At 36.9% G+C, this 13,401-nt stretch overlaps 1 protein-coding gene across 2 annotated transcripts in view; it reads right to left on the minus strand.

The window, feature by feature from the left end:
* The window catches only part of ITGBL1 (integrin subunit beta like 1), a 135,417-nt gene that overhangs the window by 74,515 nt on the left and 47,501 nt on the right, over positions 1–13,401 (minus strand). For both annotated transcript variants that reach the window (XM_065677982.1, XM_065677981.1), the window contains exon 3: positions 647–793. In XM_065677982.1, the coding sequence (XP_065534054.1) occupies positions 647–793 (147 nt within the window). The remainder of the gene's footprint in view (positions 1–646; positions 794–13,401) is intronic.

A 13,401-nucleotide genomic window follows, 5' to 3' on the forward strand; every position in this document is an offset into this window, starting at 1 on the left:
AAAAGCATTTACTCATCTCCTGACCTCACAAACACTCCTCTCTTAGCAGTTGTTAGAATGGGGGCACTTCTAGCAGAGGAAAGAAAGAGGAAAAACAGGTCTTAACATTCTTGTTTAAGTACTTTAAATTTATTTATGTAAGTACTTTGACCACAATGAACCATGCTTATTTTTGAGAATTTAGGTGACGTTTAGGTGTTTAGAGAACAGAGAGATAACAAATCAGACAAGTGAAGATGGAAATACTTCATTAAAATGATTCAGCAGATCTTCCACAACAGTTTTTAATAATCATTTTACAGCTTAAAAATGTCCTGGGAAAGTGTATGCAAATGCCATTTCTGCCATTTCTGTGTTAATGCCTGTACTATAACCTTTTGATGGGCAAAATGCATGAAGCAGCTATAGTTTCATCAACATAAAATAGCCATGGATAAACCAGGGTACTAAAGTAGGCATTCTGAATCAGTACACATCGTACGCACGGGAACAGGCCTATATGAAAATTAAGCATTTTAGTACACATACAGTTATATCTTAGTCTATTGAAACACAGTCTATAAAACTCCTAATTAGAAATTACAGTGATTCTCAAAATAACACAGGGAGAGCATTAAGCCATCAAAAGCAACAAAAGACCTCTTACCTGCACCAGAACAGATGATATCTTGAGAATTCTTGCACATTTCATTACTTTTCTTCCGTGTAAGATTGCAAGTAGTTGGATACTGACAAGCTTCACCATACCAGCCTTCATCACATTTGCACTTCCCACAGTCGCACTTCCCATGGCCTAGCAATGGAAAGAGTGTGTCAAGTCCTTATATTTTCTAATCCATCTTTTAAAATAGATTCCATCAATTATAGTTTTAAATGAACATGATTAACGTAGTTCATATGCAATTAAAAATAGAAATGAATATATATGATCTTAAATATGAGGAGACACCTGGAATCACCATGAGTTTGAAATCTAATGTATGTAATTTTGATAGATATGTATGTATTTTTATTTTATGAAAGATTACAGAACTAAATCATCCTCTATGGACAATGGGCTTTCTTACTACTTTCAGCTCTTTCTCACTTGCGTATTTGTCTACTGTTTACTATCATTAACACAACAAAACTCCATGCACAGAGATTCTATTCACCTCCTTGACCAACTGTAGGAAAAGAACAGCTAGAATCTGCAGACTGAGGACTCTGGATTAAGATTATGGTACAAACCCTGAAAAGGAGTGAGGAGAGGGACAGCTATAGCAGCAAGCAGTAATTTCCTCATGCAGCAGCAGCTGCAGCTCCTTCCTCTACTGAGAGGTGTAAATCCTTTTGCCCAGACCCTCCCCTGGCTACTGGTCTTCCAGCCTTCTCCCATCCACTTAAAGTCTACCTTGCTGCCGCTGCAAAACTGAATTTTGCCTTTAAACATTGAGACAATATTGGCAATGTAGTGTATATTGATACTCGTGGGACTATATTTGCTTATGATTATTTGCTAAGTGTAAAATATCTTAAAGAAGAATGCAGCTCCCTCAATCTATTAGGTGATGTCATGCTAGCCTTCTATCATTTCAATAACTCATTGCTTAAAAATTGTGATATACCTAATAACATCAAGACTGATAAAAGTAAGGAAAGTTTGTTTATAAAACTTCTTTAGCTTTCTCGAAAAATACCCAAATATGCAAATGAATTGACAATTTACACTATTTATGTTGCACATTAAGTATCATGTTCCACACTAAATGCCAGGTGAAAATTTCTATCACATAATTCTTTAGCATTCCTTCACAATTTTAGTTAGCAAATGTGAAACCAAATACAAATATTTTAAAATAGAATATTTAATAAAAAAATAACACTTGAATGTATGTCTGATTGACAGAAGATTCCCTTCCAGTCACTAGATCTCAAAAATAAAATCTTATTGCAGTTTATTTTAAATGAATCTGCTGCCTGCAGATAGAGTCAACTGCCTGAAAATACAAGCCCAATCTGATGCCAACAAGAAGGAATTAAAATAACATTGTAAATAGAAAATTTTAATGAGAAAAAAGAGTATCTTATGCTGCTCAGTAAAATTTTGTTTGCCTTCCAAGATGGGCATAAGACAAGATAAAATTCTTCGGCTGACAAAAAAGTAGTTCAAAACTATATGGCAGAATCTTGTTAGTTTGTGTTTTAAAACAGGAGTTTCCACCTTAAAAATTGCTGAATAACTCTGGTGGTAATGGACAATTATAAAAACACCAAAACTAATGAAAAATGTCGGATATAAAATATATAATAAAAACCTAATCTTGCCATTACTCTGCTTCAGTGAAGGCAACAGCATAAGCCATTCCAGAAAATGGTAGCTAAAATACCTAAAGACAAAGCATAACAATCTCCCTGTTTTCCTTCCTTTCAAGAAAGGAATTTACTATTATTAACACAATAACTTTGCATTCTTTATGTTAGGCACTTTTGTGATATAACAGTTTGATGCTTGCTAGTGAAGAAAGGATGCTCTTATAAAAGGAGGACTGATATTCCCATTCTAAATGACAGAATAAGGCAGAAGAACTCCTGTTTAGTACTGGTGGTCTAGCAGCAGTAACCTCTCTCAGTTAGAGATCCACTAATCTAACATATGGTGCACAGAGGAAAAAAATAATTTTACTTAAGATTCACACAGCCTGCTTAAAGAAAATGAAAAAAAGACTTCCATGAGACTAGTCATACAGAGCAGGTTTTTGGCTTTATTTAACAAGAAAATACAAAAAAAAAATTAAATTAATCTGAGAGAAACAATGGAAGATCTCCTGCATGAAACTGAAAGCAACTATAAGGAACTTAATTATTATGAATTTGAAAGATTGTATGAATAATTTTGACCTTAATCATGCTCTTAAAATGTCCTAATTTTGCCAACTGGTTAAATTGCTTTTTAATCTTAAAGAAACAGGAATATTCTCCCCCAAAATTTGTGTAAGACTATATTGGAGTGTAGAAAGCCATAAAACTGCCTGCATTAGCTTGTATAACTCACTGTATCTTCACTGTCATGTAGATAATGCAGTAGAACTGCATGTCAGTTTGACATAGTAATCTCTTCTTGCTTATCTCTCACATTGACATGCATCAATGTTATGGTCTTCTTCATGGCAAAAATAGTGATGTGATGAACTGTAAACCAAGTATCTGATAAGCTGTAAGCAAATTAGAGAGGGTACAAAAGGTTTTGGATTCCTTTCAGATAGGTTTGTGTAGGATGCCTTTTATTATATATTCATTTCTGCATGATTTAGAAAGCAAATAATATTATGAAATAGTAAATAAAGAGTAAAGAGCACTGTGAGAACTGTGAGGTGATACTGTAACTTCACAGAAAATCAATTCTACCAATGAGGGTTAGATGCAGTTATCTGAGGATGTGACACATAACACAAAAAAAGTGAGCTACAAGACCCTACTAAGTAGTTCAGCAAGAGAGCTATCTCAGTGTAAATGATGACACATTCATCATTTTTTTTAAATGGCTGCAAAATGAATAAATGCTACCATAAATAAACCAGATTTTTACCTTAAAAAAAAACAGAAAATAAGAAAATCAGAAAACAACTGAGTCTTAAAATTGCTGGACTCAAAGAAGTATTAGAATTCCTTCAAGAAAAAGTCTGTGGCTGTGGGCTGTGAAAAACTTGCAGCTTCAAACACATGGAAGAACCTTTTATAACAGAGCACTCCATTTCTAACTAGATGAGCAGTCACCTCAGACAGTATATCTGGCGTATGCAGAAAGCTTGTAGGGTGGAAAATTAAACTAATATGCGAGGAAAACTGTCAGATGTCAGAAAATAGATGGAGAAAGCAAGAACAGAAAATGTTAGGCAGGGTCAGATCTTGCAAAAATGCAAGTACTAAAATGTACTTTCATCATCCAAATAAAAAGAAAATAGGAAAAAGAGTGGCTTCACCAAGCAGCAAAATGCAGTTAAGATTAAAGATAATTTACAGACAGTCCAAAACAAAATTAATATGGGGATGTTGACTACAGCAGCAAATGCAGTGTGGCTAATGATACACTCTGTGGAAATGAAAATTACTCATCTAAGATGAGAACAAAACAAAGATATAAAACTCTTTTTAAGGAAGTGTCTAGACCAGAAGGGCAAGACCCCATAATCTCCACTCAAGAGTACTTACAATATTCACACATGAAAGGTCAGTTTAATAACAAAGTATTTTAATGAATACATCAGACTGGCAATCAAATGTCTGAAAAATAACAAAACTAATGTTTTTTTCTTTTAAGAAAAAATTGATGTCTATGATCCAGACAATATCAAAACAAGTGACTGTAAGCTCATGAGCTGTGCAAGGGCTTGAAACAAATTATGAAGCATTGCACAGCTAGAGACACTGAGGTAATGAAAAATGAAAAATGTAATAAGTAACAGATTTATCCCAAAATAGACTATCATTATGCCAGATTAACCTAGCATCTCTCTTTATAGGTAACTGCTATTTTAAGAAAAGGAACACAGGAAATGTAGCTGATAAGATCTTATGTATTGGACACAATGCCACTCAGGAAAGAAAAATAAAATCACAACTTCGTTTAAGAGAAGGAAACATTAGGACCAAAAGGAATTTTACTCTGATAGATTACTGGTGATGTTTCAAAGGATGGGTTTGGGACCAAAAGTGTTTTTGACTGATACTGATACTAAAATTCAGAGTGTGCTAACATCATTGGTCAATGACACAAACCCATAAGCCCTCAGTAGAAAGGTGAAGATGGAAAATCATACAGAATGAACTGGACTGAGAATCTGAAGGACTGAGGCAATAAAAGTGAATTGAATCTTGAAATACAAAACATAGGATCACACACCAAGGACAAGGAAAGGACACCATAGGCTAAGGCCTCCCCAGATAGAAAGAAAAAGAAGAGCCTGAGTGTATATTCATGTCAGCCTTGGAAAGATGGTGTGACTAAGCCTTTAGCTGAAAAAGCCTGAGGTGTACCTGTTCAATACATGCCAGCAGGGACAGAAAATGCATTTTGAAATGTTAGACACAGTGTAAAATGGGCATGGGTCCAGTTTATGCTGGAAAATTACCATTGGGCCTCTAAACCTTGGAAGAATTAGTCAATTTTTCGAGGGAAAACACCTGTAGAATTTTAGCCACTTGCAACATTGCAATAGGTTAGGAATTAAAACATGTGAGCTGAAAGATGTAATTTAAACCTCAATCATTTGGATCTGATCACATGCCTTTCATAGAATTATAAAATGATTTGGGTTGGAAAGGACCTTTACATCATCTAGTTCCAACCCCCCTGCCATGGGCAAAGACACCACACACTAAACCATGTCACCCAAGACTGTCCAGCCTGGCCTTGAACACTGCCAGGGATGGAGCATTTACTTCTTTGGGCAACCTATTCCAGTGCCTCATGACCCTCAGAGTAAAGAACTTCTTCCTAATATCTAACCCTAACTTCTCCCATTTAAGTTTAAACCTTGTCCTATCACTACAGTCCCTGATGAAGAGTGCCTTTCCAGCAACCCCATAGCCCCCCTTCAGACATTGGAAGGCTGCTATGAGGTCTCTACGCAACTCTTAGGCTCTTAACTGCATTCTAAGTGCATTCTAAAAATGTTTTCCTACTACGTGTTTGCATAACTATAGGTCCAAGAGCAAAGACACAAAAGTAAGATCTCTGACAAGTTCTGAATCCACATCTGAGCCATACGTATTCAAGGCACAATTTGGAAGCCTGATTTTACTGGAATCCAGCTGTAATCCATCATAAGAGACAGTCACTTCTATAGGGTGAGTCAGGTCCTGTGTGGGCTGAATAGTCCTCTGAGGTTGGCTTTCTTTCTTCTTTAAACTACTGGGAAGCATACAATGATTAAACAGGACACACAAACTTAACTGGTGGGAATTTGGAGTTTGATGTATCACTAGGCTTGTATGTGTGCAAAAAAAAAAAATGGTTTGTTCATTTTCTTTTGCTTCACTTACAATAATCTATGGCAGGTTTTAAATATTCTGACACATTTTGAATAAAAATGGAGAAGGATATCAGCTTATTTCTAGGTTGAATGCCATTAGTTTATGAGAACAACTACTTTGCATAATTATTGGGTTAACTGGGAAACAAATTTGAACATTGCTTTCATTTCTTTATACCTACAGAAACTGTAGAATTCAGCAGTGTTATTGCTATTTCTGTGTCTTCCACTGGATAAGATCCTCCCCACTGTTGTACCAGTTTTTGTTGAGATTTTTTTATATCATACTGATGCCCATTATGGCTGAAAGGTCTGCTACATCCTAGTTGTTATACTTTCCATAGGCAATGCAAACAGTCAAAACAGATGACTTGTTTTGTTAACTACCTTGCTTTTGCCACCTAAGAGCATGTGTGAATGTATGCATGGCTATGAGCTGTGATTATCTTTTTGACTGAGTTCTGGTGGGGCACAAAAATGCAGACTACTTAGAAACACTTAGCAGAAAAGAAAAATTAGGAAAAAAATTACCTTGAGGCTAAGGCCTTGAATTGAAAGAAAGGTGACTGAGTTCAACTCTTGGATCTTTCATTTTCTAGATAACCTCTGGCACAGGACAACATCACCAGGGCTCCAAGATAGGAGCATAAGTTGCCTTTTCATAAAGCCAGTAATGATAATTAACATTGTCATAGAGATTTTGTTAAGGACAAATTTCTTGGTGTTTGAGAGCTTTTAGATGTTGTTTGGTTAGAGACAGCTACTTTTAAAACCAACCAAATAAATAAAAAAATCCCCAAAACAATGAGGCAATATAGTGTCTTTCAAGTTATATTTACCCCTTTTCTCTGTAAGATGAAAAGAACGCTCCTTGACTAGGGGCAATTGTAAAACTATAATCATGGGCTTGTTAAACTGCAAAGACCAAGCTCTTAAATCACTGGTTCATTAAGCCAACACTATTGGAGATACTGCCTTTTGTAGAATATCTATTTATGTGGTTGTGCAGCACTAGTTATAGCACAGTAATTCTCACTACAAAAAAAGTCTCTCATTGGAGTACAAAGATCCAGGCTGTTTGACCAGGCATTAAAATACACTCAGATGTCCTTGCTGTCACATATTTTTGATAGCTAAAGCCCAATTATTCTATGTAAGAATACAATTGATGGCAATTTTCATTTTAAACTTGTAATGGAATCTATTTGCTACAGGCAGGTGAGGTTTAGCATAAGGATTCTTCTCTATAGCATAAAGTCAGCCATCAGAAGGAAATCAGCAGCTGGCATGATAATTGAATTGGGCTCATTACTATTCATTTTTAGCAGCCACAGAGTGATTCATGAAGTGCTTTTCAAATCTAAAAAACACTTCATGAAATAGGTGAAGAAATATGAAGAACTTGTTATGGATTCCCACTTTAAAACAGTATGATGGATAGGAACAGTGATTGAGTTGTAAGAGTTGAAAATTTTGGGAAAGTAAAAAGAATGAAATATTGTTCTTCACTATCAACCTAGACCAGCATAGTGAAGATGTTTTTAACAGTTCTTTCCAACTGCATGATTTTATTTTCAGTAGTTAGTGAAGCAGATTCTGCAACCTTACACCAATGTAAAGCTAGTGCAAATATTTCAGATTACATGAGGATAAGATTAGCAAAATGGCCTATTTAGTTTAGCTGCATTTGTGAAATTGTCAGTAACTATGCCTTGCATTCAGCTGAACGTATCTCTGAGTCTCCTTTTTTCAGAATCGTTGGAGTTGCAGTTTCTGGGGAAAAAAGCAATAAAAAAATGTTTGCATAATTTTTATTTTCTGTTTCAATAGGTTTTGAAATTAATTTCCCTTTAAGGCTGGGGGGTCTTGGTTGTTTATGTTCTGCTATCTCCAGTGAAAACTAGATGTCTTCTAGACCTTTGCAGTAAATCCTAAGGATTCTGCCCTTACTGAAATTAGGTTCAGCAATGCTGAGGAATTCACAAAAATACTGGCTCCTGCTTCACATCTCATCACTTGTTACTCTCCATATGCTGATACTCTGAGGCTAAAATATAGATTGGTTAAGGGGACTGATTTGGATTTAGAAACAGCTCTTAAGAAAGATGGGGAAATTTGAAGGAAAACTGCCACCTAATGATCGTACATTTCAAGCCAGTCTTGTCACTGAAGACCCATATCAGCAAACCACAGCCCTGATAAAAAACTGCATCAGAGATTTTCAAAGAACCACAGTAAGCACAGAGGCCTTTAGCGAGGAAAAGAAACTTAAACTTATTTTTTTCTCAAAAGAATACTAAAAAATCCCCAAACTTTGAACTTAGATGTTCTTCTGTTAAGCCATTTCATTTGTGTTTATTTAAGGTGTCCAGACCTTGAAGTAGCCCAGAATACCAGATATGAACATTCAGCACTGGCCTTTCGGCTGCCTGAGTGACTGAGTCACTGTGACGAGCACACAAGGTCCTTAACACAGTTTGCCTCTCAGCTCTTTTTGGTGATTGCATTCCTCCCGCTGCTTTAAGTCTATCTCAAATGGACTTTTGGACTTAAAAACTGGTGACAAGTCATCTCAACTTAGTTTTTACTGGATGCACTTTAACAACAAAAACATCATTAATGTTGTTAAATCATAACTCCAACAGAGGTATGGATTGGAAAAAAAAGAACAAAACAGCAAACTACTGTATATGCTTCTTAAGGAAAACCCGTTTAGTATATAAAGCAAAAACCATAATAGTCCTATGAACTTGCTGTGTCATGGGTTGCAGGGATTGATTAGCACAATATTTTAGTAAACAAATATTCAATAGAGTTCTAAAATAAAAAAATTGGTTAGAACCCACATTAAAATATAGAAAATATGCCAGAGATGGGTGTGAGGGCATGACTGCTGATGTTATTTATTTTTCAGGTTATAAATCAACTAAGTATTATGCCTATTTATATTATTAACACTCTGCAATATTATTTATATCAATAACCTCTTTGTTTCATGTTGAGATAAGGAACTTAATACTTTAGTGTGCTCTCCATCACTGAAGTCAATGTCAAAAAAGCAGTTTGAAAACCTTCTAATCATATCCCAGTGCAAGTTTTGCAAGTAAGCTGATTTTAAAGTACTACTGCTGAATTTGGAGATGAAACGTATTAGCATTCACAGAAGAATATTTTAAGAAAACATTTAAAGTTTGCATCAGAATACACAATCTGTAAGTAATGTGCTCTCACTCGATAGAAGTCATTATTGATTACATTAAATTTTTTGGCAGTTCATTTCATGCCCAATTCTGAATTCTTTTTTGGCCATTGTTTAAGAAAAATTACGTACAAGGCATAAAAATTTCAAAATGTTGCCACTCAAATTTCACTGTTTCTACATGCAATGCATGCCAAGGGTAATACATGGTTTAAGTACCTTTGTGTACTGGGCAGTGTTCTGACACCAAATTGTCTTTCATAGCTTGAGTCTTTTATTTGAAGTGCATATAAACCCCATATTTATATATGTATAAACCTATGTGTTTTATTACTGTGTATGTGTAACCAGTATAAATAAGGTTATGTCTATGTATACATATGCATATTTCAAGAATAAAAGACAATTTTGACTTTTCCTCTACCTCCACTGAAAAGGCAGAAAATGTGAGGGGGAGGAAGATATTGCTTATTAGTGGCATTCCCCTTTTCCCTCTCTTGGCTATGAATACAAATTCACTGTAAAGTGGAACCAGAACATTTGTAATAAAAATCAGTTAGATATTGTGAATGATTAAAATGAAGGAAAGCAACACTCAATTGGAGCAGCTCCAGTTTGTTACCCCAGAGGTGGCACAAGCTGATTTCATTTGAAATGTGATTCATGCTGTTTAGACAGATGATATAAATATCACAGGGAGACAGAGATAAATTAGTTTTATCCATCAAAACAGTCTAGAGTCAAGGTTTCCGTTAATAATTCAGTGGTTCTGTGAAAGGTTCCTTACTCATTTTTAACCAAATGGTTTCTCATTTTTTTTAAGAACAAAAATAATCAACTTTTAAGTAGGAAGATCTTTTAATAGGCAGTGCAGTATTCTTTGGCTTCTCTAGAAGACCAATTTGCTGTATATTACTTTCCCAGTGCAGACTTTTGTAAAAATACTGAACATATCAAACAAAATTACACCTGAGGCATGAACAATTCCTTTCCATGAAATAACTTGCAGTGAACGAAAAGAAAAAAAGCAAAGAAGCTTCACGTTTAGCTGTGCAGACACTAAAACTTGTAGACAGTTTAAAAACTACATTCTTGTGGGAAAGATTTATAAACTCAGTGGGCTCATGTTTGTGTAACTGTGCTCAAGAGCTGAAATAACTGAGTTGCTAGGACTGTGGTGGTTTAACACCTAACAAATGCTTGCTCACTTACCCTTCTTTCACTGGCACCTTCCATGGTCTGTGGCTACATATGACCTTTGGGCTACATAAGCCCAAAAGTGATGATCCAAAACTGACTTAAGAGAATTTCTGGTTCTCTGTGATATTAAACGGTTGACATTTGGCTTCACCACCACCATCCCAAAAAAAACCTCTGTCATGGTTTAAGCCCAGCCGGCAACACAGAACCACGCAGCCACTCGCTCACTCCCACCCCCACCCCCACCCCCTTCTTCCCCCAGCTCCCAGAAGGATGGGGAGGAGAATCAAAAGAATGTAACTCCCACTGGTTGAGATAAGAACACTCCAGTAACCAAGGTATAACACAGATCACTGCTGCTACCACCAATAATAATAATGATAACGGAAATAACAAGGGAAGAGAGTACAACCACTCACCACCCGTCAACCGATACCCAGCCCGACTGAGCAGTGATCTCACCCTTCTGTGTAACTGCCCCCAGTTTATATAGTGGGCATGATGTGCTGTGGTATGGAATACCTCTTTGGCTAGTTTGGGTCAGGTGTCCTGTCTCTGCTTCCTCCTGGCTTCCCCTCCTCCCTGGCAGAGCATGAGGTTCAGAAAGTCCTTGGTCAGAGTAAACATTACTGAGCAGCAACTAAAAACATCGGTGTTATCAGCGCTGTTCCCAGGCTGAGAGTCAAAAACACAGCGCTGAACCAGCTACTAAGGAGAAAAAAATGACTGCTACTGCTGAACCCAGGACACCCTCAAATGCTGCAGCACTTTTATTATTAAAAAACAAACAAACAAAACACACACACACAATAAAGAAACCCCTATAAACTTATTAACAGCTGTGCCTCCAAAGGCCTGCCCACCAGCTGCTTAAGCCAAACCATCAAAGGTCTTCTCAATTCCCATGGGCACGAGAAAGGAACCCATGAAAAGCTGGGGGCCTCTACAGGTTCACGCCTTCAGCTGTCTGATAGGAAGTCTGGGAACATTGGTAGCTGTGTTTGTATAGGAGCTCTCAAGGTTTCCAGCTGTGGATCTTAGCCCAAAGACAGATGGACTCCTAATGCTTCCAGTCTCAGATAACCTGTGGTAGTGACCTGAACATCTAACATGCAGTGGCTATTGTTTGAGAAGTCTCTTTCAAAAAGCTGTTTGAAGAGCAATTTGAGGAAAGATTTTTTTCCTTATGGATTCAACAAATGTGAAATTTCCAGTGAAATCCTGTTTCATTCAAACATTCCTTGCTATCTTTACTGCTATCAACACCAACACACTGGCCTACAGAGCTAGTTGGTGATGCCACAGGTACTGCCTCTCTCTACCTACCCAAACACCATGCTTCCAAGTCCAGTATTCCCTGGAGCTTTGAAAGTCTGCTCTGATGAAGCAGTAGTGACTATGCATATAGTAAACAACTCTGGGCTCCTCTCCCCTGCAATGTTTTTATTTCCTTGATCAGTTTTGTGAGCCTGTCAGGGCCCTGAGGGTACCACCAGCCCTCCCTGCCCACGTCCAGCCTCCCAGGGCTGCCTCCACCCTGCCCATGGCCATATTTGCCTCCCAGGCCATCAGCCGCTTTCCCTTTGATGCCCTAATGGGGCACCCAGCCATGTAACGTCAGCAAGCACTCACTGAGTTAAGTCAGGGATTCTAAATGCTAGACACTGGACGAGATTCTGTGAGCAGAGCCGCTATTAGTTCATCACTAGGTACCTGAAAGAAGAGCAGCATTAATGCGAAGTTTGTAGCTAAATCTTAAAAGCTCAGCTGCTAAACTGAAGACTTAGTTAAAGATGATATGGCTTAAATATATCCAGTTGAGTATTAAACGACTTCAAAAGTTACCAGTGTATCAAACCACTAGAAAAAAAAAAAAATCCAGAAGACATTAGGGGGTAAAGTAATGTTATACATATTGTACATTCAAAATTAATGCAGTTGGTACTGCAGAGCACAGGCTGACACCACAAACTTCATTTTAAGGACTGGGTGAGCTCAGATTAGCAGTAGTAACATTTGATTTGCTACACATGTAATATGTGACCAGGCTCACATGTGGCCTGGTGAGGATGCCACCGGTGTGTCTTTGCCTTTGTCTTAAAGTTTTATGTGAACATCCTTTTCCTTGACAGTTGAAATGTCCCATAATGTTTACTTATAAGAAAATTCTGTAGGAGGTCTGAAGGCCATAATGCTGGCGAACCTCAGCAAAGGCAGGATCCAGGCAGCCTGCTGTGCCTGTTCAAGGACTATGTAGTCACCATTGACTTAGAAGCTAATACATTTATGCTACGTCTCCTTTGCATAGTGAGTCAGAGGGGAGGAAAGGGAACGCATACTCATAAAACAACTACAAGTCTCCCACAATGACTACACTGAAGTGACATTTACTAGCATGATAAAAAGTTATCACTTCTCAGTAACTGTTTAAGGAACAACTGACTGGTGATCCAAAGAGTTTTTCAAATGAAGGATCTCCTAGAAGATATACTTTCTTACCTGAAATAATTACATTAAGTGTTACAGATCGATTAATTTTTAATATTTATGAAAGTTGTGTTTATGCTTCACGAAACGGAAATTCTCTATACCTTCACGATAATTATACTTAGTTAATTGGAATGGGTAACAATTTTATTTAATGGTATTTTTACATATGTAATAAATTAAGGGATGTACTTGCACATTCTTCCTACACTTTCTGTTACAAAGATTAGTTTAAAATAAATTCTTTGTGGGTGTGCTTTGCACAGCAGCAACTCAACAAGAAAGCATAAACAAAGCTAATGAGTTTCCTCAGATTTAAATCAGAAAAATATTTTTCAGTCTTTTGGTTAAGCACGGAAGTTCTCAGTTTATGAATCCCTACGCCAAGATCATAAATAGCATTAACAGTCTCCTTTAGACTTGTGTGTGGTAGGAAATCTGGTTCCTCTCTCTTCAAAATAATGCAGACGCACACTTGACATGGAAAATATAAATGGGAAA

Source organism: Lathamus discolor, chromosome 4, assembly GCF_037157495.1.
Source record: "Lathamus discolor isolate bLatDis1 chromosome 4, bLatDis1.hap1, whole genome shotgun sequence".
In the NCBI taxonomy this organism is placed as follows: Eukaryota; Metazoa; Chordata; class Aves; order Psittaciformes; family Psittacidae; genus Lathamus; species Lathamus discolor.